The following is a 27,087-nucleotide window of genomic DNA, read 5'->3' on the forward strand; positions in this document are numbered from 1 at the left end:
GCATGGACTCTACAAGGTGTCGAAAGCGTTCCACAGGGATGCTGGCCCATGTTGACTCCAATGCTTCCCACAGTTGTGTCAAGTTTGGCTGGATGTCCTTTGGGTGGTGGACCATTCTTGATAAACATGGAAACTGTTGACCGTGAAAAACCCAGCAGCGTTGCAACCCCACCGCCACCACGGGGCACTCTGTTCACAACGTTGACATCAGCAAACTTCTTACTCACACAACGCCATACACGTGGTCTGCGGTTCAATCTTTTGTCTTGCCCATTCACCCTCTGAATGGCACACATACACAATCCATGTCTCAAGGTTTAAAAATCCTTCTTTAACCTGTCTCCTCCCCTTCATCTGACATCAATAAGGGATCGTAGCTTTCACCTGGTCAGTCTGATGACCGGATCTATGTGTCCTGTATTAACTTTTTTATTAATTTTTAGGGGGTAGATCAGCTTTAATATTGCAGATAGATTGTGGCTTCTATCAATGTAATTGTCTGCATCATTTCCAATCCCCCATATACATTATATATACAAAAGTATGTGGACACCCCTTCAAATGAGTTGATTTGGCAATTTCCGTCATTTTGTAAAGCTCGCCGCCATTGGACTCTGGATCAGTGGAAATGAGTTCTCTGGATTGATGAATCACGCTTCACCATCTGGCAGTCCGATGGACGAATCTGGGTTTGGTGGATGCCAGGAGAACGCTTCCTGCCCAAATGCATAGTGCCAACTGTACAGTTTGGTGGAGGAGGAATAATGGTCTGGGGCTGTGTTTCATGGTTCGGGCTAGGCCCCTTAGTTCCAGTGAAGGGAAATCTTAACGGTACAGCATACAATGACATTCTAGACGATTCTGTGCTTCCAACTTTGTGGCAACAGTTTGGGGAAGGCCCTTTCCTGTTTCAGCATGACAATGCCCCCATGCACAAAGCGAGGTCCATATGGAAATGGTTTGTCGAGATCGGTGTGGAAGAACTTGACTGGTCTGCACAGAGCCCTGACCTCAACCCCATCGAACACCTTTGGGATGAATTGGAACGCCGACTGCGAGCAGTGCCTGACCTCACTAATGCTCTTGTGGCTGAATGGAAGCAAGTCCCTGCAGCAATGTTCCAACATCTAGTGGACAGCCTTCCCAGAAGAGTGGAGGCTGTTATAGCAGCAAAGGGGGGACCAACTCCATATTAATGCCCATGATTTTGGAATGAGATGTTCGACGAGCATATATATTTTCCTTTATTATTCACCCCTAACCCCACCACCCCTCCCCTAATTGGAGTAAACTAATGGCCATCAACACTTAGGCTTCTACTTCCAGTTTATACATACTATATACATTTTACGGACACAGTATATTTTACATTAGTTATCTTTTGTTTGTTTTTTTGTCCCATCCTTCAGCTCCCCTCAACCCCTCCCATCTATCTATGAACACCATCAATTTTTGATTTCTATTTGCCATATATTTTTCAACTGTGCTGTGATATTTCACAAAAGTTCTGAATCTTTCTATTCTCATAGTTTATACAGATTGTAAATTAAAGATAAAATTTTTTGCTAAGGGTATTAGTATATTATTAATCGATTGACTATGACTGTATATAACATTCTATTGGTTGCAAGAATTTTGTATAATAATTTAAATGGGAAAACTGAAAGTATTTTGCAATCTGTATGGCACAGCTGTCAATTTTTTGGTCCTTAAATTAAACTCGTATACTTTTTTAATTATCACATTTTTCTTTAACCAATTTTGGTCTTAATGCAGGGCCGACAGACAAGTTCCTTACTTTTTCCCCCTTCCACTTGCCTTTTCCATTTTTGCAGTAGTGCTGCAATTAGTTGGTTGTAATTTTGGATAGAGCAGACATTTCCATATATTTTTGTTAGCTGCATGTGTGACATAACTCCACCAGTCCTTTTTATGATATAATTTACAAAGATTATACAGTTTTTAAACATTTTTTCCCAAAATTACATTTAAAAAAATCAATTAGTATATTTGAGTTTAACCATAATATTTGTTGTAATATTTGTTCTGTCTTTTCTGGTGGATTAAACGGAAATTGCAACCATCTTTCAATGGCTTGTTTTAAAAATAGCGATATTTTGGAGATTATTTCATTTTCAAATAACTGAAAGTGAGAGGTGGTAATCTGAATAAAGGGGAAGTCATAAATGAATTTTCATTGAGTCCATTGAGCTCTCTCTGCCAATACATTTCTTTCTGTACAGTGTACCCATTTATACTGGAGTACATGTGCCCTAATGTGCAGCCTTCTTTTGCTATATAATGATAATGTACAGTGGGGAAAAAAGTATTTAGTCAGCCACCAATTGTGCAAGTTCTCCCACTTAAAAAGATGAGAGAGGCCTGTAATTTTCATCATAGGTACACGTCAACTATGACAGACAAATTGAGAAAAAAAAATCCAGAAAATCACATTGTAGGATTTTTTATGAATTTATTTGCAAATTATGGTGGAAAATAAGTATTTGGTCACCTACAAACAAGCAAGATTTCTGGCTCTCACAGACCTGTAACTTCTTCTTTAAGAGGCTCCTCTGTCCTCCACTCGTTACCTGTATTAATGGCACCTGTTTGAACTTGTTATCAGTATAAAAGACACCTGTCCACAACCTCAAACAGTCACACTCCAAACTCCACTATGACCAAGACCAAAGAGCTGTCAAAGGACACCAGAAACAAAATTGTAGACCTGCACCAGGCTGGGAAGACTGAATCTGCAATAGGTAAGCAGCTTGGTTTGAAGAAATCAACTGTGGGAGCAATTATTAGGAAATGGAAGACATACAAGACCACTGATAATCTCCCTCGATCTGGGGCTCCACGCAAGATCTCACCCCGTGGGGTCAAAATGATCACAAGAACGGTGAGCAAAAATCCCAGAACCACACGGGGGGACCTAGTGAATGACCTGCAGAGAGCTGGGACCAAAGTAACAAAGCCTACGCCGCCAGGGACTCAAATCCTGCAGTGCCAGACGTGTCCCCCTGCTTAAGCCAGTACATGTCCAGGCCCGTTTGAAGTTTGCTAGAGTGCATTTGGATGATTCAGAAGAGGATTGGGAGAATGTCAGATGAAACCAAAATATAACTTTTTGTTAAAAACTCAACTCGTCGTGTTTGGAGGACAAAGAATGCTGAGTTGCATCCAAAGAACACCATACCTACTGTGAAGCATGGGGGTGGAAACATCATGCTTTGGGGCTGTTTTTCTGCAAAGGGACCAGGACGACTGATCCGTGTAAAGGAAAGAATGAATGGGGCCATGTATCGTGAGATTTTGAGTGAAAACCTCCTTCCATCAGCAAGGGCATTGAAGATGAAACGTGGCTGGGTCTTTCAGCATGACAATGATCCCAAACACACCGCCCGGGCAACGAAGGAGTGGCTTCGTAAGAAGCATTTCAAGGTCCTGGAGTGGCCTAGCCAGTCTCCAGATCTCAACCCCATAGAAAATCTTTGGAGGGAGTTGAAAGTCCGTGTTGCCCAGCGACAGCCCCAAAACATCACTGCTCTAGAGGAGATCTGCATGGAGGAATGGGCCAAAATACCAGCAACAGTGTGTGAAAACCTTATGAAGACTTACAGAAAACGTTTGACCTGTGTCATTGCCAACAAAGGGTATATAACAAAGTATTGAGAAACTTTTGTTATTGACCAAATACTTATTTTCCACCATAATTTGCAAATAAATTCATTAAAAATCCTACAATGTGATTTTCTGGATTTTTTTTTCTCATTTTGTCTGTCGTGTACCTATGACGTGTACCTATGATGAAAATTACAGGCCTCTCTCATCTTTTTAAGTGGGAGAACTTGCACAATTGGTGGCTGACTAAATACTTTTTTCCCCCACTGTATAATGACACATTCAGTGAGTTTTGTTTTAGCGTACGTGTTTATGTAATGTGTGTATGTAATGCGTCATTTGTGTGTGTATTCCCAGACTGGGGAGCAGGCTCTGGAGGTCCAGTCGGGGCTGTCTCTGTTAGGCCAGGCCCTGGGTGCTGTGAGGGAGTCAGTGAGCCGTGCTGCCGTGCAGAGCCTCATCGACAACAACAAGAGCAACATCCACAGCCTGAGCCAGGTGCTGCGCAGCCTCCACATCCAGGTGACTCACTTAGGAGTGTGAGTGTCTCGTCTACAGAATGACCAGTGGTCTGTCTGAGTGGATGGGACTGTGATGTGAACAGTGGTCCCGTATGGCTCGGTTGGTAGAGCATGGTGCTTGGAATGCCAGGGTTGTGGGTTTGATTCCCATGGGTGACCAGTATGAAAAAGTATGCACTCATTGCTGTAAGAGTGTTTGCTAAATGACTAAAATGTAAACAGTTTGTTATGTAAGACCAGGAGATGTTCCTGGTCTGATCACCTGACCAGGGAAAAACTCCTGTCCCTATTTATCAGATGTGCCTCAGTGTGCACATACTGTACCACCCCAGCAGAGAGCCTAGTTGGGAATAGATAGGTGTTCTTGGAATGATCATGGACCGTGGGTACAGTCAGTCAGACGTTCCTCTCCCCTCAGCATGCCACCACCTGCCTGCTGTACTTTGTTTGCTTCTCTGTCAGAAGCCTGTGAATTTTCAGTGTAGGGCAGTTCAGTGACTGAGATGGTATTGAGCAGGCCAGACATAGCAGTGGGAGTTATGGAAAGGGATCAGAATGGGGCTTTTATTTGGCTGCATACCGTTTGGCATGGAGTAGCGGGTCGGGAAGAAAACCTGGAATAGACAGAACAGATGAGTGGTGCTTTCTTTTTAGGGTTGTATGTTAAGCCTTGTTCTTCCTCTCATCCATTGAACAGGACCTGTCCCTCTCTCCAGTGCCAGCAGTAGGTGACTCAGCGACCAGGAAGGTGTCGTCCCTATCCGAGCTGCTCCGTGTCCACACCAACTTCCTACGAGGAAAGGTTCGCCTGCTGCTCACCAACGCACCTGCCTGTCAACAGAACAGCACGTGATTAGAGCTTTCCCTGAAGGCAGAGGCTGTTATTGGACCGTTGTTTAGAGAGAGGGGATGAGGTCGTTGGACCTCTACTGAAATCTCTGAATGGACTTCAAGTATGGAATGCGTAGACAAGGTGATTGTTGACTGGATAGAAACTGCTGCGAAAGTCAGTTGATGTGGGTGGAACTGATGAGAAAACAACATGAATGAGTGAGAGAGAAAAAACGGGACTTCTACAACTCATTGACCTCATCGGTTCCTAGTACTACCTACCAGTACCGCCAATGAGCTCTGATGCATGCAGCGGAAAAAGCTACAGACAGTACCCACTGGGCACAGACGTCAATTCAATGTCTATTCCACATTGGTTCAACCTAATTTCATTGAAATGACGTGGAAATAACATTGATTCAACCAGTTTGTGTCCAGTGGGTACAGATCATATGAGAAGATGATCTATAAAGTCCTAAATCCAAAGATTAGATTTTTCATTTTATTTATACATAGTCTTAAAATGTGTTTTTGTATAACTTATGTAATATAAATCTCTATTTTCATATACGAGTGTGTCCTTTGAAGTCTTTGAACCATATTTGATGATTGATGCTCAGATTTAACATACTGTAGTCAGTGTTTGTGTGTTCATGTAATATGCTTGTCAGTACTGTTATAATTCAGACTTTTCACTGTGTGCTCTCTGCACTCGGTCTGTCTGTGTGCCCCTCCCTCCGGCTTACCCTGTCTTTGGGGTCAGAGTAGACATTGTATTTCCCCACCAGGCAGCACACACAACAGGCAGAGCACTGAGTCTGAGAATGAGATCAGTTCCTGGAGGAGACCGTTCTGGACTCTGCTGCCCTCTGCTGGATAGACCTTGGCTTCAGTGCCCTACTTATGCCCCTGTTATACAAAGAAAAGTACCGGCTCTATCGCTATAAAAATACATCATTAAATCATCTTATATTTGTGTATATAGACCTACTAATTTTCACCCCCCAAAAAGAAAAAGAATACCAACCATAGTACATCAATAATGTCAACATGGGTAATCATTAATCAGATCAGCAAGCAATCACAGATTAGCGATAATAAATAATTGGATGTTGTGTGTTAATAGACAATAGAGGCAAATATGATAATTTGTTTAAGAATATCTTTTTAATGTTCTCCAGTTCAGACACAACATACAGTGTACCATAGCCTCTATATGAAATATTAACTTCATTCTTTAAACCCGTTCGTTATGCTTCCTTTACAGTGTCTCAATCCTCCAGTAGGTTACTGATTCCAGACTAAATGAAAACAGACACAAACAGTTGCAAGTCTTTTTGGGCAACCAAGCGCGAACCTTGAAAAGTAGAGATTTGCATCCTTGTAATGTTTTTTTGTTTGTAACATTGAACCAACGCCAGACTTTAGTGTCACCGTGTAAACGGGTGAGCGTGTGCTTCCAGAGTCTGTTGGCTGTAATATCCCCAGTTTCCAAATTTCAGTCATATATATTTTTTTAGAAAAATACCGTCTTTTTTAACTTGTTCTTTTTGGAAACATGGGCATCTCAAACGGACAGCAAACAGGTGAGCTGATATTCCAGAAAATGACTTAAACAGTGTGTGCATGGCAGACAAAATAGTAAAGGATAGCAAAGCAACCACAACCATCAGTCTGAAACAAGACTAAAGAGTACAAAGGAGTTGACAACATACTGTACCTGTTCTAAGCTATGGGGTAATACTATGTCACTTCTCAGGACAGTGAGTGTCACTAACAATTACCAACAGCACCACCATCAAGATTCAAGTTCTTGTTTTGTAGGTTTGGGTTGAGCACAGTTTCAAACCATGACTATCTCTACCCCTATCACTGCCTCCCTCTTTATGTCCTTTTACTCTCTCTCCCTATCACTTTCCCGTTTTCTCTCTCTCTGTATCCATATTCTCTCTAAATCTGCTATCTATGCAGCTCTTATCATTGGCCACATAACAGATGCAAAAGGACTCATCTTAAATGAATTGCCATTCCAGACAAAAGCTGTCTTCATGATTGATGTGGCAATTGACAAAATGTGCAAGTAATGCCGACCTCCCCCAGAACCCCACCCACGTACAGTATGTTCCTTCTACCCTAGAGAACCCTGAGCCATATCCCCGTCCCTACCGCTATTTATGTTGAACTCAACCATGCTATGATTTTAGATGTAGTTTTCATTCACAGATCATTCATGTATGTTAATAACTGTCTACATGTGCCCATAACGTGTTGCACTTTGACCTTAAATCTAAGAAATGAAAGAGAATCAAACAACAACAGCTTAAATCAGCTGTCTGAATTTGCACCTGTTGTTACAAAGGAATAATTTGGCCCTTCACTCATAAACCAAACCATAAACATAATATTTACAAATACCAGTTTGTTCTTTTACACTTTAAAAAAATGTACAGTTTGTTTCCATGTGTTTTGTTCTTTTTTCTGAGTCCCGGTTCTCTGTCCAGTCCCCTGTGATGGACCCCAGTCTATAACCCCAGAGTGATCATCATCATCCCAAAACAAGACAGGAAACAAAACAGGAAAAATATCCCGCTAGATTTGTTGTTTGTGTTATATGTGAGTAATGTTTATCAAATGTTTTTCTACTCAAGTTTTAGAATGCATCATCTGTGCATCGGCGACATGTCAGGCGTCCTGCAGAAGATTTGTCTCTCCATTGCCATTGTTGTTTTCCATGTCAATGTTTTCCTAACGTTGTCTCAACTTCGGTAACAGTTTTTTTTCATGAATGTCCAGAGTTTGTTGTGTCCCTGTGTTCAGTTGTGCAGTTGAAAGATCTGAAACGTGCGTACAAGGCTTTTTCACCTTTGACCTACAGTATGTCAGTCTGTCTGAGCCCCCTTCATACCCCCTGCCCCTTCTGCCCCTCAACAACAGAGAGAACCTCAGAACAACAGAAGAGATGAAAAGACAGTGACATATCCTGTATCCTGTTACACAAAGCTAAAATTCCACTGAGGAGAGGATAATAGTGCTTAAAACTAAGATAATTGATAATCAAAGACAACCCTCATTTCCGGGAAAATATGTAGAATTATATCAATTTTTACCATTGAGGCAATTCACGTGAAATATGATATTTTCACGATTGAAAAACGAGTATTAGCCTATCATGGACAAACACTGCAAGCTGATGGAGTTGTAAAGTCCAACAATGTTTTTTCTGAGTAATGATCAAAGACAATCTTCAGTTGAGATGGTAACACGATGACCGTGCAACACTTCACAGCTAAAGTAATGAGAGAAAGAGTCAACTAAAAAGAGAGGGGGTTTAGAGATGGGGCTTCAAACAGTATCTCAGGGCAGCAGGTGCTTGTGGCACAGCCTCAGTGATAAGAAATGAAAAAATAAAGGACATATTTGTTCTTCTTGTTATAATCATAGTCAATTTTCATCTCCTGATACCTCTTTTGAAGTATCTACAGAATAGAACATCGTTTTCTTCATGAAGTGCACAAAGTTCAGCGGATATATATAAAAAAATAAAAAACTTTTCAAGAAGAAAAAACAATAGGAAAACAAGGCCAAACATAAAAATAAACATTTAAAATACAAGCTTTCCACTCCGATGTCCGTCCTCCGTTTAGAAAATAAAAATCATGCAAACCAGTTATAAATCTTAATATTCTCTTTATAATTTTACAAGGATATATTGAATATTTCCACCCTCGAGTAAAGCCCAGCCACAGTGCAACACTGAATGCAAGAAAAAACTAAACGAAAGTGCAATAGATCAAAAAGAAAGATGAAACATTTGGCACTTTTTTGATGATGGTAATTCCTTGTGTAAGATCAAGTCAGGATGGGCCTCTCCTGGTGGTCCATTGGACCCTCATTGAGAGAGGAGCGTTATCACAGTACTTGGCACCAAGAATGCTGGTAAAAACGAGATATCAGAATATCACTTTTTTCATTCATATCCTTACAATTTATCAATAATACATCATTTACATTTATGTGTTTGTATAAAAGACTCCAAAGAGGAAAAAAGGAGTCATGAAGTGGTTTATGTGAGAGAGATAGAGGATGAAAATGAGACTGGGAGGATTGTGTGAACGTTGTGATCAAGAGCTACAGGAACAGACGGGAAGAGAAAGAGAGTGCGAGGCAGAGAGAAGAGGAACATTAATATGGGTTGAGAGAGAGAGAGAGAGAGAGAGAGAGAGAGAGAGAGAGGAAGAGAGAGGAAGAAAGAGATAGACAGAGTGAGAGAAAGTGAAACACCCAGATTGTACAGACATATGAACAGGTTGGAGGATGTGTGATAGAGATGTGTTAGTTGTAATGATGAGCCATGTATCCCAACAGTAGGGGGCGATAACACAGAAAAAGAGTCCCAGTAAAAAGCTGGAGGATAACCCCAGTGAGAGAGAAAGAGGAGAGGATCAGTCTGTGGTGTTTGTTTGTATCTCTGCTGAGCCAGAGATGGTGCCTGGTCCTATACGCGGGTAGTGGAGTGTTGGTGTGGCAATGCGTTGTTGCTGTGGCCAGGGGTGGGAGTGGTGGAGGGGGCCGGGGCGGGGGGGTAGGTGTTGAAAGGGTGGAGGGGCTGCATGCCGCTGATGGTGCTTGGGATCATTGTAATGGTGTTGGCCGTCATCAGCGGCACGTCCTCCGGTGCCCGCCGCAGGGCCAGCGTGTAGTCTGGTGGGCCCACCTGCGCCCGTAGAGGCTCTAGGTCGCCGTGGAGACCCCGGGAAGGGAGGGGTGTGCCGATGCCATGCTCCATCTCCACCCTCTGCTGTTTCATCTGCAAGGACATAAGCTCCTCCTCCTGGCTCAGTGCCAGGTCATTGTGGGACGGGGTGCCCACCACTCCCATGCCCATGCCCATGCCCATGCGGTGCCCATGCCGCGCTGGGGGGACAAGCGGCGGTGGCGTCTCTGCAGCAGCTCGTGGCGTTTGTCCCGTTTGTAGTAGAGGGCTGCGAAGGCCAGCACGTTGAGGAAGAGCAGCGAGGCGCCCACCGCCACCGTCACACTCAGCTCCGTGGAGTAGTCCCTTATCTCGTCGGGGAACGGGTTGCGGCGGGGCGGCTCGGAGGGGTCTGGCTCAGGTTCGGGGGGGTTGGTGGAGATGACGGGGGTGACGGGTGGAGCGAGCCCCTGGGGGGCCAGGCCGGTGGACACGGGGACCTCCTCCTCCAGGCGGCAGGCGGGTGGTGATGGGGTAGATGTCCTCATGCAGGGAGTGCAGGTGAGGCACCAGCTCCAGCCAGAAGGCCACCTTGTTGGCCCGGTAGTTGTCTCGGACACGGGGCTTCAGGCCAATGTGGAGGTACTGCTTGTCTTTGGAGCTGAACTTGGTCCAGATGACCTCCTCAAAGCGGTTGGGCTTGGTGTGGATGAACTTAGTGTCCTGAGGAACAGGCAGGTTGGGATCCCTTATGGGGGGAGGGAGAGAGAGAGAGAAAGAGAGAGGGAGGGAGAGAGAGAGAGAAAGAGAGAGGGAGGGAGGGAGGGAGGGAGGGAGGAGGAGGGAGGGAGGGAGGGAGAGAGAGAGAGAGAGAGAGAGAGAGAGAGAGAGAGAGAGAGAGAGAGAGAGAGAGAGAGAGAGAGAGAGAGAGAGAGAGAGAGAGAGAGAGAGAGAGAGAGAGAGAGAGAGAGAGAGAGAGAGAGAGAGAAGGAAAGATGAAAGATTATCACACTTATTGAGCATGTACTGTATGCATCTGATAAAGCATGTTTATAATTTGATATCTCAGTGCTGTGTCTAGGTCCTGTCTAGGTCCAGTACTGACCCGGTCTTGGCAAAGTTGGTCCAGTAGGTCATGACCACAGCACTGAGCATGACGTCGTTCTTGGAGAAGTTACAGGGGAACAGGTCGGTGGCTCCCACCATGGGGACCCCAAACACGTAGGGCAGCTCATCCCCGTGGGCCGCGTCCGCCCACTCTGGCCGGGCCTCCGTCTGGCAGTGGTGGTGGAAGGTGTAGAAGTAGACAGGAGACTGGAACTCAGCGTGCAACTTGGCTGTGGCCACAGCTGGCGCCACCCACTGGTGGTCTGTGAACAGTGCCAGCAGGGTCTTCCTCCTCATGTCTCCGTTGTCCCTGTCGGCCCAGTCTGTGTACATGAACTTTATGGTCTCCCTCAGGATGTCCTTACCTGGAGACAGAGACAGAGAGAGAGAGAGAGAGAGAGCGAGAGAGAGAGAGAGAGAGCAAGCAAAATAGATTAGAGAGAGACACAGAGCGAGGGGGAGAGAGAGAGACACACACAGAGAGAGGGGGGAGAGAGAGAGTGAGAGAGAGAGAGAGAGAGAGAAAGAAAGAGCGATTAGAGAGAGAGAGACAAACAGAGAGAGCGGGGGGGTCATAGAGAGAGGGGGAGAGACAGAGACAGAGAGAGAGAGAGAGAGAGAGAGAGAGAGAGAGAGAGAGAGAGAGAGAGAGAGAGAGAGAGAGAGAGAGAGAGAAAGCAAGCAAGATAGATTAGAGAGAGACAAACAGAGAGAAGGGGGAGACAGAGAGAGAGAGAGAGTGAGAAAGAGAGAGAGAGAGAGAGAGAGAGAGAGAGAGAGAGAGAGAGAGAGAGAGAGAGAGAGAGAGAGCGAGCGAGAGAGAGAGAAAGAAAGAAAGAAAGCAAGAGATTAGAGAGAGACAAACAGAGAGAGGGGGGAGAGACAGAGAGGGGGGAGAGAGAGAAAGAGAGACAGAAAGAAAGTAAGCAAGAGAGATTAGAGAGAGACACAGAGAGAGAGAGAGAGAGAGAGAGAGAGAGAGAGAGAGAGAGGGGAGAGACCGAGAGAGAGATTAGAGAGAGACACACAGAGAAAGCGGAGAGAGAAAGAGAGAGCAACAAGAGATGGGGAGGTGAAGGAACAGAGAGACCTTGAATACCCAGCAATGAAATACTAAACCATAGCAAAATAAAATATATATCTATTCTTAACACACATGGGTAACTGGAGCATTACTTCTGCTCCTGTTGGGGTGACTAATATGTTTGTGTGTATGAGGACATGTATAACGAACTCTCACCCTCAGGGTATCCATACAGGTTGTCCACAAAGTTAGAGATGGTGTAGTCGAAGGAAGCTGCAGAGATTCCATCTTCCCCCTCACTGTCGTCCACAAATTTCAGCCCTTCTCCCTGGTTCACCCCTAGCAGGATGTCATAGTTCAGGAACTCCCCCTGGTGGCAACACACACACACAGCATTACAGATCATGGAGGAAGAAAAAGACACTGCTATAACAACAGTAATAGCAGACGTTGCATAAACATGCCACATACATAAGAGACTGTGAGGAATAAATATATATATTTTTTCATGGTGACTGGAGCCAGAGGCTGAGTCTGACCTGTTGCATGAGAATCTCGGGGTCGTCGGGAACCACGTCTCCATCCACCACTGGGCCGAAGGCGATGTGATACCTGGCCGGCTGGATGTCCTGGTCCACCAGCTCCCTAAAGCTCTTCCTCCTCAGACACTCCACCAGGTCGCCTGTGTCCCCATAGCTGCAGCCTACCTTCTTAGCCAGGATCTGAGTGTACATAAGGGGCCGGTAGTTGACCGACCAGCTGGAGATGGCTGAGCCGCTCTGGGCTACGGCCCTCTGGAACAGACCTGGGGGACACAAGAGGGTCAGAGGACTCAGTGTAGTGCAGAATGTGTAGATCCCAGAGTGTAGAATATACAGTGCATTCAGACCCCTTAACTTTTTCCACATTGTGTTACGTTACAGCCTTATTCCAAAATTGATTAAATCCCCCCCCCCCCCATCAATCTACACACAATATCCCACAATGACAAAGAACAAACTTTTTTTTTTTTTTTCAACATATTTATTAAAATAAAAAATTTGAAATATCACATTTATATAAGTATTCAGACCCTTTACTCAGTACTTTATTGAAGCACCAGTGATTACAGCGTTGAGTGTTCTTGGGAATGACACTACAAGCTTGGCACACCTGAATGGGGAGTTTCTCCCATTCTTCTCTGCAGATCCTCTCAAGCTATTTTCAGGTCTTTCGAGAGATGTTAGATTGGGTTCAAGTCCGGGCTCTGGCTGTGCCACTCAAGGACATTAAGAGACTTGTCTCAAAGCCACTCCTGCGTTGTCTTGGCTGTGAGCGTAGGGTCGTTGTCCTGTTGGAAGGTGAACCTTCGCTCTGGAGCATGTTTTCATTAAGGATCTCTCTGTACTTTGCTCCGTTCATCTTTCCCTCAATCCTGACTAGTCTACCAGTCCCTGCCGCTGAAAAACATCCCTACAGCATGATGCTGTCACCGCCATGCTTCACTGTAGGGATGGTATTGGCTAAGTGATAAGTGATGCCTGGTTTCCTCCAGACGTGACGCTTGTCATTCAGGCTAAAGCTGGTTTCCTCCAGACGTGACGCTTGTCATTCAGGCTAAAGAGTTCAATCTTGGTTTCATCAGACCAGAGAATATTTTTTTTCATGGTCTGAGAGTCCTTTAGGTGTCTTTTTGTAAAGTGGGCTGTCATGTGCCTTTTACCAGGCTCTGTCGCAGCCGGCCGCGACCGGGAGACTCATGGGCGGCGCACAATTGGCCCAGCGTCGTCCAGGGTAGGGGAGGGAATGGCCGGCAGGGATGTAGCTCAGTTGATAGAGCATGGCGTTTGCAACGCCAGGGTTGTGGGTTCGATTCCCACGGGGGGCCAGTATGAAAAAAAAGATATGTATTCACTAACTGTAAGTCGCTCTGGATAAGAGCGTCTGCTAAATGACTAAAATGTAAATGTAAATGTACTGAGGAATGGCTTCCATCTGGCCACACTACCATAAAGGCCTGATTGGTGGAGGGCTGCAGAGATGGTTGTCCTTCTGGAAGGTTCTCCCATCTCCACAGAGGAACTCTGGAGCTCTGTCAGAGTGACCATCGGTTTCTTGGTCACCCCCCTGACCAAGGCCCTTCTCCCCCTTCTCCCCCGATTGCTCAGTTTGGCCGGGCGGCCAGCTCTAGGAAGAGCCATGGTGGTTCCAAACTTCTTCCATTTAAGAATGATGGAGGCCACCATGTTCTTGGGGACCTTCAATGCTGCAGAAATGTTTTGGTACCCTTCTCCAGATCTGTGCCTCAACACAATCCAGTCTCAGAGCTCTATGGACAATTCCTTCAACCACATGGCTTGGATTTTCTCTGACATGCACTGACAACAGTGGGACCTTATATAGACAGGTGTGTGCCTTTCCAAATCATGTCCAATCAAGTTGTAGAAACATCTCAAGGATAATCGATGGAAACAGGATGCACCGGAGCTCAATTTCGAGTCTCATAGCAAAGGGTCTGAATATTTAAAGTACCAGTCAAAAGTTTGGACAGACCTACTCATTCAATGTTTTTTCTTTATTTTTACTCTTTGCTACATTGTAGAATAATAGTGAAGACATCAAAACTATGAATAACACATATGGAATCATGTAGTAACCAAAAAAGTGTTAAACATATCAAAATATATTTTATATTTGAGATTCTTCAAATAGCCACCCTTTGCCTTCATGGCAGCTTTGCACACTCTTGGCATTCTCTCAACTAGCTTCACCTGGAATGCTTTTCCAACAGTCTTGAAGAGTTCCCACATATGCTGAGTACTTGTTGGCTGCTTTTCCTTCACTCTGCCGTCCGACTCATCCCAAACCATGGGAGTGTGGAGGCCAGGTCATCTGATGCAGCACTCCATCACTCTCCTTCTTGGTAAAATAGCCCTTACACAGCCTGGAGGTGTGTTGGGTCATTGTCCTGTTGAAAAACAAATGATAGTCCCACTAAGCCCAAACCAGATGGGATGGCGTTTCACTGCAGAATGCTATGGTAGCCATGCTGGTTAAGTGTGCCTTGAATTCTAAATAAATCACAGACAGTGTCACCAGCAAAGCACCTCCACACTATAACACCTCCTTCTCCATGCTTTACGGTGGGAACTACACATGCAGAGATCATCCGTTCACCCATACCGTGTCTCACAAAGACACAGCAGTTGGAACCAAAAATCTCCAATTTGGACTCCAGCCCAAAGGACACATTTCCACCGGTCTAATGTCCATTGCTCGTGTTTCTTTGCCCAAGCAGGTCTCTTCTTCTTATTGGTGTCCTTTAGTAGTGGTTTCTTTGCAGCAATTCGACCATGAAGGCCTGATTCACACAGTCCCCTCTGAACAGTTGATGTTGAGATGTGTCTGTGACTTGAACTCTGTGAAGCATTTATTTGGGCTGCAATTTCTGAGGCTGGTAACTCTAATGAACTTATTCTCTGCAGCAGAGTTAACTCTGGGTCTTCCATTCCTGTGGAGGTCCTCATGAGAGCCAGTTTCATCATAGCGCTTCATGGTTTTTGCGACTGCACTTGAAGAAACTTTCAAAGTTCTTGAAATGTTCCGTATTGACTGACCTTCATGTCTTAAAGTAATGATGGACTGTCGTTTCTCTTTGCTTATTTGAGCTGCTCTTGCCATAATATGGACTTGGTCATTTTCCAAATAGGGCCATCTTCTGTATACCCCCCTACCTTGTCACAACACAACTTATTGGCTCAAACGCATTAAGAAGGAAAGAAATTCCACAAATTAAGTTTTAAGAAGGCACACCTGTTAATTGAAATGCATTCCAGGTGACTACCTCATGAAGCTGGTTGAGAGAATGCCAAGAGTGTGCAAAGCGGTCATCAAGGCAAATTATGGCTATTTGAAGAATCTCAAATATAAAAAAATATTTTGATTTGTTTAACACTTTTTTGGTTACTACAAATGTGTTATATATATGTGTTATTTCATAGTTTTGATGTCTTCACTATTATTCTACAATGTCAAAAATAGTAAAAATAAAGAAAAACCCTTGAATGAGTATGTGTGTCCAAACTTTTGACTGGTAGTGTATGTAAATGAGGTATTTCTGTTTTATATTTTTAATAAATTTCTAAAAACCTGTTTTCACTTTGTCATTATGGGATATTGTGTGTAGATTGATGAGGAAAATGTTTTATTTAATCAATTTTAGAATAAGGCTGTAACGTAACAAAATGTGGAAAAAGTGAAGGGGTCTGAATACTTTCAGAATGCACAGGATATAGGGCACTGTACTGTCTGTATCTAGAGAAAGCACTCACTCTTTCCATTAACACTGGCTTTTTATCCCTCTGACTCAGTCACTAGCTGTTCACGAGGCCTTTAAGGCAATACAGAGTGAGTGCTTTAAATGATGCGTCAGAGGAGGAGCCACCACCGTGGCACCGTGAAGTATTACATATGGAGGGAGCATTGTTCCAGATACACTGCCTCTCTCCAAAGCCCCACTAAATCATTGTAAACATTAGGCTTGGCAAATCCGCTGGTTTCCTCACATCACATACGGAGGCAGCGACAAGAAAATGGTGACAGGCCGTCACACAGCCGTGTTGGCGTTAACACTGACTGGTGGCTGTGTTAAATGGTGAGAGAGGGAGATAGAGAGAGGAGAGCACTGCTGCAGTGTTATGTAAAGTGCTTTGTTGTCCCCCTGTTTTCATCTGAAGATTCTGTCATTAATAATTAAGACCCCCTGCCCTCCATTCCATCCCCTGCATGTGCCCCCTCCCCTGCTCCTCTCCATGTGAAATCAATTAAGACTCGTCTCAGCTGCGGCTCAAGTCCTGAGCTCAGCTCTGCTCTTTCCTACTCAGACAGACAGACATCCATATTTCCAAGCCTCATTATAGTGCTGTCGAACACCTCTCTCACATACACAGACACACATCTATATGAACTCAGTCACAAAGACCTGACTCAAACGCCAGTCTCTCCCTTACATAGCTACACAAACTGAGATTCCTATTCCTATCTCCTATACCCAAGTCAAATTCATACGGCTGTCTTATGCCTATTGATCGGATTCTACGAACCGATTCTATGTTTCAGATAGTCATATTCATATTCATATGGCCCTAAAGTTTTATCCAATAATACTCTACCTCATTCAACTTCACACATCATCTTAGGGTTCAATGCCATTCTACCTTGTTGCTCAGTTAGACACTATGTAACTGAGGCAAGAGGGACGTTTGTCTTTAAGAACACCTCTCTGGGTTTCCAAAGTACATTTAAAACATCTTGGATGTTGCTATGGTAGTGATGATCAAAATGACATTTGTGATAATGATGATAGGATTGATGATGTATGGAATTGATAGTGATGATAGGGTTGATAGGTTTGATAGTGATGATAGGATTGATAGTGATGATAGGATTGATATTGATGATAGAATTGATAGTGATGATAGGTGTGATAGTGATGACGGAATTGATAGTGATGACAGAATTGATAGTGATGATAGGATTGATAATGATGATAGGATTGATAGTGATGGTGGGGATTGCTGTCGTAGATTCGTTTTAGTAGTAGTTTATTACATTTTTACGTGTAAGCCGTACTTGGCAGCTAAACGCTGAATTGCAGTACACAGCACATACAAGTAAATACATCTCAAGGCGCTTAAAAAGCAGTGACGGTGATGATGAGATCGCTGTTATTGTAGAGGATGACTGATGAATATCATGTTTGATGATGTTGGTGATGATGATTATGCTGCTGTTGTTGATAATTACTAAAACGATGATGATAGGTCCTTACCCTCAGAGTGGTGGGAGAGGATGAGCAGATTGACACAGGAGGCTCCAGCCCCGGAGCCAAAGATGGTGATCCTCTCTGGGTCTCCTCCAAAGTGGCCAATGTTCTCATTGAGCCAGCGCAGAGCCTGGATCTGGTCCAACAGACCATAGTTCCCCTTGGCTGACTGGTCCCCGGTACTCAGAAACCCTGCAGGACAGAGAGAGAGTGGGATGGAGGGAGGGATGGAGGGATGGATGAGGCAAGTGAGACAGAGAAGCAAAGAGTGAAATCGAGGAATAGTTTTTTTTGTATATATATACAGTACCAGTCAAAAGTTTGGACACACCTACTCATTCAAGGGTTTTTCTCTATTTTTACTATTTTCTCAATTGTAGAATAATAGTGAAGACATCAAAACTATGAAATAACACATATGGAATCATGTAGTAACCAAAAAAGTGTTAAACAAATCAAAATATAATTTATATTTGAGATTCTTCAAATAGCCACCCTTTGCCTTGATGACCGCTTTGCACACTCACCACCATTCCTGTGGCGGTCCTCATGAGAGCCAGTTTCATCATAGCGCTTGATGGTTTTTGCGACTGCACTTGAAGAAACTTTCAAAGTTCTTGGAATTCTCCGTATTGACTGACCTTCATGTCTTAAAGTAATGATGGACTGTTGTTTCTCTTTGCTTATTTGAGCTGTTCTTGCCATAATACGGACTTGGTCTTTTACCAAATAGGGCTATCTTCTGTATCCCCCCCCACCTTCTCACAACACAACTGATTGGCTCAAACGCATTAAGAAGAAAGAAATTCCACAAATTAACTTTTAAGAAGGCACACCTGTTAATTGAAATGCATTCCAGGTGACTATCTCTTTAAAATGGTTGAGAGAATGCCAAGAGTGTGCAAAGCTGTCATCAAGGCAAAGGGTGGCTATTTGAAGAATCTCTCAAATATAAAATATACAATAACACTTTATTGGTTACTACATGATTCCATATGTGCTATTTCATAGTTTTGATGTCTTCACTATTATTCTACAATGTAGAAAATAGTAAAAATAAAGAAAAACCCTTGAATGAGTAGGTGTGTCCAAACTTTTGACTGGTAGTTTATATGCTAAAACCTGTTACCACCTCATAAACCTATTATCTCCTTCACCATATCAATGTTGGACAGCTAATGGGTGTTGCTGGTGTTTTTACAGGCACATAAAACCCTGGGCACACTGGTAGCAGAACAGCACTCTGTTATCTGTGGGTCTGAGGCCTAGCTACTGCTTTACGAGACACACACACTCATCTGCCTGCCTGCCTGCCTGCCTCTCTGTTTGCTGGTTAATTGGTAGTTTGGGCTTGATAGTTACTGCATGGGTGGACCGTAAACAATGCCGGCAGTGATTAATACCTGTGGTACTGACATGCTACAACTGGACGAGGAGAGGAGCACAAAGCCACTACGTGTGAACTGACGTGTTAGACATGACTTTATGAAAAGGGAATTGATAGCTATGAAGTGGCATTCTGTGAATGGTGATTATACATGTTATACAGCGTTTTGCCAAATACTTTATGATTGCCTGCATTATGACCTTCACAGGCAGATTAAATGGATCATGATGTGCCAGTAACAGAATCCTAGCTAAGAGTGTTGTGTAATTGATTGTCCTTGAGCAGAGCATGCCATCCTGGCTCCATGGTTCCACACCATGCAGGTCAAGGCAAACACCACTCCAGGAGATGCAGTACAAGGAACTACACAGGAAAATATGTTGAAACCCTTCCATGGCTCCGGGAGAGGGTTTTGTATTCTCGGTAGCCCTGTTTGTAAGGAGCAAAGGGCAGAGAAAGAACAAAGACATATGCCATGCAGCTATTCACTCATCCACTGCTGCTTAACTGCCCCCATCACCACAGTCAAAGAAAGGAGACCAAAATAAGACTAAACACAAAAGCAATCTGACCTCTAACCCCTATAGCTTTGAGCGAGAGAAAGCTGGAGAGAGGGAGGCAGTGAGAGAGAGATAATGAGGGACAGAGACAGAGAAAGAGAGAGAGAGAGACACAGAGAGAGAGAGATAGAGAATGGGGAATGGATTAAACAGATGAGGACTGGGCGGTCCTCACCCTGTGGCCCCCCTCTGATTGGCTGACTGGTAAGTCCTCGCCCGGTGATTGGCCAGTTTATAGAGTGATGACAGAGTGGTGTCTCAGTGTCATAACGATTTGGATCACAGTGGTCAGGGACAGGCTCTTGGCCTCCTGTGACTCAGTGACCCTACGACCAATGAACTGTGACCCGTGCTGTTGGCCAGAGCCAGAGGCGTGAAAATGTGTCCGCTCTCATAGCAGCCCTGTGCTGAGCTGTCTGCCTGCCTCTGTTGCCTGGCAACCGGCCAGAGCTACAGTCACAGAGATCTGGACACACACTCTGGCATGACATGCATACATGGACTTTGAGTCAGAGACACTCGCATGCTCACATGAGCTGTTCCCCACTCTCTTTGAACGGGTAAGAGGAAGAAGAAATATGGTTATCTGCCAATATTTAAGATAAGTCAGACAAGTTCCCTCTCCCTCTCTGTCCCCCCCGTCTGTCTCTCTTTCGCTATTTCTTTCACCCTCTCTCTGTCGCTCTCTCTCCCCCCGGTTTTCTTTTCCATACTCTTCCTGTCTGCTGAGTTGGGCTTCCTGACGACTTTAGCGCTGAGAGCAGCAGTTTACGAGGCCGAACTCATGCATATTCAATACTCGGTTTAGGTAATGGCCAAGGAACTGTGAAGAGAGTCTTCAACCTCGGAGAGCGAGAGAAGGAGAGATATGGCAGAGAGAAAGAAATGAAGGGGAGAGAGACATAAAGGAAGGCTAGAGAGCACTAGATTGAGAGTCATTTGAACAGAAATGAAAAATATGAGATGAAGAGCTCTCTAAGCATCCACCAGACTGCCCCTTCCTGCCACTGGAACCATGGTAACACCATCATAGCTGCTGGTAATACCCTACCACACATACCAATAGGACGGTTGTTTAAAATTCTACAACAATGTAATAGTCTTATATTGTGAATGATTGATGGAATGATTGATATTTCATCATCAGGGAAGACGGTGAGAAACCATTATCATTAATGAATTGTAGCTTGCATATCTTAAATAGGCAACTTTATAATCATACAGACCTGGTACAATGGGGAAAAAAAGTATTTAGTCAGCCACCAATTGTGCAAGTTCTCCCACTTAAAAAGATGAGAGAGGCCTGTAATTTTCATCATAGGTACACGTCAACTATGACAGACAAAATGAGAATTTTTTTTCCAAAAAATCACATTGTAGGATTTAATTTATTTGCAAATTAAGGTGGAAAATAAGTATTTGGTCAATAACAAAAGTTTCTCAATACTTTGTTTTATACCCTTTGTTGGCAATTACACAGGTCAAACGTTTTCTGTAAGTCTTCACAAGGTTTTCACACACTGGTGCTGGTATTTTGGCCCATTCCTCCATGCAGATCTCCTCTAGAGCAGTGATGTTTTGGGGCTGTCGCTGGGCAACACGGACTTTCAACTCCCTCCAAAGATTTTCTATGGGGTTGAGATCTGGAGACTGGCTAGGCCACTCCAGGACCTTGAAATGCTTCTTACGAAGCCACTCCTTCGTTGCCCGGGCGGTGTGTTTGGGATCATTGTCATGCTGAAAGACCCAGCCACGTTTAATCTTCAATGCCCTTGCTGATGGAAGGAGGTTTTCACTCAAAATATCACGATACATGGCCCCATTCATTCTTTCCTTTACACGGATCAGTCGTCCTGGTCCCTTTGCAGAAAAACAGCCCCAAAGCATGATGTTTCCACCCCCATGCTTCACAGTAGGTATGGTGTTCTTTGGATGCAACTCAGCATTCTTTGTCCTCCGAACACGACGAGTTGAGTTTTTACCAAAAAGTTCTATTTTGGTTTCATATGACCATATGACATTCTCCCAATCCTCTTCTGGATCATCCAAATGCACTCTAGCAAACTTCAGACGGGCCTGGACATGTACTGGCTTAAGCAGGGGGACACGTCTGGCACTGCAGGATTTGAGTCCCTGGCGGCGTAGTGTGTTACTGATGGTAGGCTTTGTTACTTTGGTCCCAGCTCTCTGCAGGTCATTCACTAGGTCCCCCCATGTGGTTGTGGGATTTTTGCTCACCGTTCTTGTGATCATTTTGACCCCACAGGGTGAGATCTTGCGTGGAGCCCCAGATCGAGGGAGATTATCAGTGGTCTTGTATGTCTTCCATTTCCTAATAATTGCTCCCACAGTTGATTTATTCAAACCAAGCTGCTTACCTTTTGCAGATGCAGTCTTCCCAGCCTGGTGCAGGTCTACAATTTTGTTTCTGGTGTCCTTTGACAGCTCTTTGGTCTTGGCCATAGTGGAGTTTGGAGTGTGACTGTTTGAGGTTGTGGACAGGTGTCTTTTATACTGATAACAAGTTCAAACAGGTGCCATTAATACAGGTAACGAGTGGAGGACAGAGGAGCCTCTTAAAGAAGAAGTTACAGGTCTGTGAGAGCCAGAAATCTTGCTTGTTTGTAGGTGACCAAATACTTATTTTCCACCATAATTTGCAAATAAATTCATTAAAAATCCTACAATGTGATTTTCGGGATTTTTTTTCCTCAATTTGCCTGTCATAGTTGACGTGTACCTATGATGAAAATTACAGGCAACTCTCATCTTTTTAAGTGGGAGAACTTGCACAATTGGTGGCTGACTAAATACTTTATTTCCCCACTGTATGTGTGGGATTGAATTGTGTGTTCTAATCATGAAATATGAGCAATGAGTCACACACACGACCCATGAAACAGTTGGCTATGAGCGGAGTAAGTGCTATGAGAGCCAATTAGGAGTAGTGATGTGTTGTTCTCCATTACAGTGGTTAAGTAAAAGCCTGTAGTGTTCACTGTTCCAAGGAGAGAGCTGTCAGTGTGTGTTTGTGTGTGAGTAGTTGATGTAAGATTTGTTCTGTGAAAACTGTATTTCACACCTCATGATTTATGAGGGGGGCGTGGCAGGAGGTGACCAAATTAGGTAATTCAATTAGATAACCACGTGGTCACCACTTGTTGTACATAACACCTTTGATCTAACTACTTTGATATGGAGGACTTTGATGTATGTTTTGCTGCTGTGTGTGTGTGTGTGTGTACCCAGGTGTGAGGGGCTTGTTGTGATCCTGGGGGTAGTGTATTGGGCTATATGTAAGACAAAAGACTTGGTGCTTTTCATCAAGTAGAGTCCTTGGTCAATTGTTGTCACCTAGAATGAGAACATAGAAATAATAACATAGATCTCCACACCCTGACTCAACATACAAGAGTCCCCTAAGTCAGGGCGACAGTACCCTCCCCCCCAAAGGTGCGGACTCCGACCGCACAAACCTGACATAACAGGGTAGGGTCCAGGTGGGCATTCCGCCTCGGAGGCGGATCCGGCTCCGGGCGTGACGACCACATTCTCTCAGCCTCCCCGTTGCGCCCCTGGTCTGGTCTGGACCTTGGCGCGCTGCTTCCCCTCTCCTTCCTCCCACGATGCACCAAGCCCTGTCTGGGCCCTGGTGTGGGAGACCCCGAACCTGGAGAGGGGCTGACGTCTGGGTCTGGACTGGAGCCGCTGACCGGAGCTGGACTAGGCACCGATGGAGCGGACTGCTCTGGCTCCGGAGTGGAGCCGCTGACCGGAGCTGGACTAGGCACCGGTGGAGCGGACTGCTCTAGCTCCGGAGTGGAGCCGCTGACCGGAGCTGGACTCGGCACCGGTGGAGCGGACTGCCCTGGCTCTGGAGTGGAGCAGCTGACCGGCACCGGTGGAACGGGCACGGGCCGTGCCGGACTGGACACACGCACCACTGGTCTGGTGCAAGGAGCAGGCACGGGCCGGACCGGACTAGGAACACGCACCACTGGCTTGGTGCGAGGAGCAGGAACGGGCCGGGCCGGACTGGCGACACGCACCACTGGCTTGGTGCGGGGAGCAGGCATAGGCCGTACCGGACTAGGAACACACACCACTGGCTTGGTGCGAGGAACAGGAACGGGCCGGACTGGGAACACGCACCACTGGTCTGGTGCGAGGAGCAGGAACGGGCCGGGCCGGACTGGGGATACACACCACTGGCTTGGTGCGGGGAGCAGGTACGGGGCATACCGGGCTGGCGACACGCACCACTGGCTTGGTGCGAGGAACAGGAACGAGCCGGGCCGGACTGGGAACACGCACCACTGGTCTGGTGCGAGGAGCAGGAACGGGCCGGGCCGGACTGGGGACACGCACCACTGGCTTGGTGCGAGGAGCAGGAACGGGCCGGGCCGGACTGACGACACGCACCACTGGTTTGGTGCAAGGAGCAGGGACGGGCCGTACTGGACTGGGAACACGCACCACTGGCTTGGTGCGGGGAGCAGGCACGGGCCGTACCGGACTGTGGAGGCGGACTGGAGGTCTGGAGCGGAGAGCTGGCACAACCCGTCCTGGCTGGATGCCCACTTCCGCACAATACGTGTGTGGCGTTAGCACAGGACGCACTGGGCTGTGCACACGCACTGGCGATACAGTACGTAGAACCGGCGCAGGATATGCTGGACCGAGGGGGCGTACTGGAGACCAGGAGCGTTGAGCCGGCACACCCCGTCCTGGCTGGATGCCCATTTTCACACGGCACGTGCGTGGTGCTAGCACAGGACACACTGGACTGTGCCGGCGTACTGGCGACACAGTGCGTAGCTCCGCATAACACGGAGCCTGCACGGTCACACGCTTCCTAGCGTGAGTACGGGGCGTTGGCTCTGCTCTGAACCCAGGCTCCGCCAACCACCCCGTGTGCCCCCAAAAAAAATTATCTTGGGGCTGCTTCTCAGGCTTTCTTCCTGACCGAGTCCTTTTGTGTTTCCGTTGCTCCTCTCTAACCCGGGCTTCCACTGTCGCCTCCCAAGGACGGCGATCCATCCCAGCCTGAATTTCCTCCCATGTCCAAGATCCCTTTCCGTCCAGGATCTCCTTCCATGTCCAGTATGTCTGCTCCTGGGCACGCTGCTTGGTCCATTTTTGGTGGGATCTTCTGTCACGTTCGTTGAAGGACGGGTCAGACCAAGGCGCAGCGTGAAATGCATACATGTTTATTTATCAAAATAAACACACGAACAAAACAACAAAACAACAAAACGTGAAGTCCTCAGGCTGAACACAATACAAGCCTATACACGGAACAAGATCCCACAACTAATGATAACAAACAGGCTACTAAAGTATGATCCCCAATCAGAGACAACGAGCGACAGCTGCCTCTGATTGGGAATCACACCCGGCCAAACATAGAAACACAAAACCTAGAATGAGAACATAGAAATAATAACATAGATCTCCACACCCTGACTCAACATACAAGAGTCCCATAAGTCAGGGCGTGACAATTGTGGGACAAAGATGTGTTATGCTGTTGATCAGTGGTAGGTATTAGGCTATTTGGGGAACCAACTATTGTGACTTTTGATCAACTTTGTGGGGTGGAGAGGAAGGGGGGTTTGGTTGGCCATGTTGAAACAGTTTTGGTGTTGAGGGTAGGGTTTTGGTTGGGGGGCCTGTTGAAACTATTTTGAATGGGGTGTGTTTTGGGGTCTAGGTTGAAATCCAATATTGTAATCAAACTGGTTGGGCTTAGACTTAGGCCTCCCAGAGCATTCACACTGGCCCAGTGGGGAATCAACAAGCATTTGTCTGGACTTCACAGAGCATTGGAAGTTACAGACGTTTTTTCAATCACTTTGGTGCAACTTTTATATGAAATATTTTCACAACTCTAAGCACAAAAATCTAAATCAGATCATCAAAAGGTCTCATGTTTCAAAACTCTTAGCAAGTTTTCAATTGACTGAGTACAACAAACACATTCACAAAGTCACTTGTTCACTGCTTGTGTATAACGGGCTCCTAACCAATTGTGCTATTGTGTGTTTTTTTGCGTTATTTGTAAAATAAAAAATATCTCTTATGACCGAAATGAGCTTCTGGATATCAGGACAGTGATTACTCACCTCGTACTGGACAAATATTTTTTCTTTAACGAGTCGGACGCAAAGGACTTACTTCAGACACCCGGCAAGGCCCAAATCCCCGTCATTCGCAGGAGAAAGAGACTGAGATATCGGGGACCTAGGTCAGGGTGCCTTAGACCAAGTGGCGCAGCGGTCTAAGGCAATGCATCTCAGTGCTAGAGGCATCACTACAGACCCTGGTTTGATTCCAGGTGGTATCACAACCGGCCGTGATTGGGAGTCCCATAGCGGCGCACAATTGGCCCAGCGTTGTCCGGGTTTGGCTGGTCATTGTAAATAAGAACGTGTTCTTAACTGACTTAATTACAAAAAAAAGGATTCGAAGGCGAGTGGGTAATCTGCCTCTACCATCAGTCCTATTAACCAACATACAATCATTGGATAACAAAATAGACGAGCTACGATCTCAAATGTCCTACCAACGGGACATCAAAAACTGTAATATCGTATGTTTCACCGAGTCGTGGCTGAACGACAACATGGATAACATAAAGCTGGCGGGGTTTATGCTGCATCAGCAAGATAGAACAGCCGCCTCCGGTAAGACAAGGGGTGGTGGTCTGTGTATATTTGTAAACAACAGCTGGTGCACAAAATCTAATATTAAGGAAGTCTCAAGGTTTTGCTCACCTGAGGTAGAGTATCTCATGATAAGCTGTAGACCACAGCTGTCTATTTACCACCACAAATCAATGTTAGCACTAAGACCGCACTCAATGAGCAGTATAAGGCCATAAGCAAACAGGAAAACGCTCATCCAGAGGCGGCGCTCCTAGTGGCCGGGGACTTTAATGCAGGGAAACTTAAATCAGTTTTACCTAATTTCTACCAAAATGTAGAACCAGAGGAAAAAAAACTAAAGACCACCTTTACTCCACACACAGAGACGCGTACAAAGCTCTCCCTCGCCCTCCATTTGGCAAACCTGACCATAATTCTATCCCCTGATTCCTGCTTACAAGCAATAACTAAAGCAGGAAGCACCAGTGACTCTGACAATAAAGAAGTGGTCAGATGACGCAGATGCTAAGCTACAGGACTGTTTTGCTAGCACAGACTGGAATATGTTCCGGGATTCTTCTGATGGCATTGAGGAGTACACCACATAAGTGCATTGATGACGTCGTCCCCACAGTGACAGTACGTACATACCCCAACCAGAGCCATGGATTACAGGCAACATCCGCACTGAGCTAAAGGGTAGAGCTGCCGCTTTCAAGGAGTGGGACTCTAACCCGGACGCTTATAAGAAATCCCGTTATGCCCTCAGACGAACCATCAAACAGGCAAAGCGTAAATACAGGACTAAGATTGAATCGTACTACACTGGCTCCGACGCTCGTCGGATGTGGCAGGGCTTGCAAACTATTACAGATTACAAAGGGAAGCAC

The 27,087-nt window shown here is 45.4% G+C and overlaps 1 protein-coding gene and 1 pseudogene across 2 annotated transcripts in view; one reads left to right on the forward strand and one right to left on the reverse strand.

Annotated features, from left to right (window-relative positions):
- The window catches only part of LOC311118987 (erythropoietin-like), a gene marked incomplete at both ends in the record, with an annotated part of 41,342 nt that extends 36,344 nt beyond the window's left edge, over positions 1–4,998 (forward strand). Inside the window, 2 exons of the mRNA XM_084193738.1 lie at positions 3,982–4,146; positions 4,843–4,998. Coding sequence (XP_084049864.1) covers positions 3,982–4,146; positions 4,843–4,998 — 321 coding nt within the window. The remainder of the gene's footprint in view (positions 1–3,981; positions 4,147–4,842) is intronic.
- A 4,191-nt stretch (positions 4,999–9,189) lies between these two features.
- LOC311118990 (neuroligin-2-like) overlaps positions 9,190–27,087 on the reverse strand; it is an 88,560-nt pseudogene continuing 70,662 nt past the window's right edge. The window contains exons 5-9 of the transcript XR_014615726.1: positions 17,610–17,795; positions 12,340–12,605; positions 12,017–12,170; positions 10,775–11,141; positions 9,190–10,417 (exon numbers count right to left, since the gene is read on the reverse strand). The product of XR_014615726.1 is annotated as a neuroligin-2-like (transcript). The remainder of the gene's footprint in view (positions 10,418–10,774; positions 11,142–12,016; positions 12,171–12,339; positions 12,606–17,609; positions 17,796–27,087) is intronic.

The sequence above is a fragment of the Coregonus lavaretus genome (genome assembly GCF_964263955.1).
Source record: "Coregonus lavaretus genome assembly, contig: HAP1_SCAFFOLD_441, whole genome shotgun sequence".
Taxonomy (NCBI): domain Eukaryota; kingdom Metazoa; phylum Chordata; class Actinopteri; order Salmoniformes; family Salmonidae; genus Coregonus; species Coregonus lavaretus.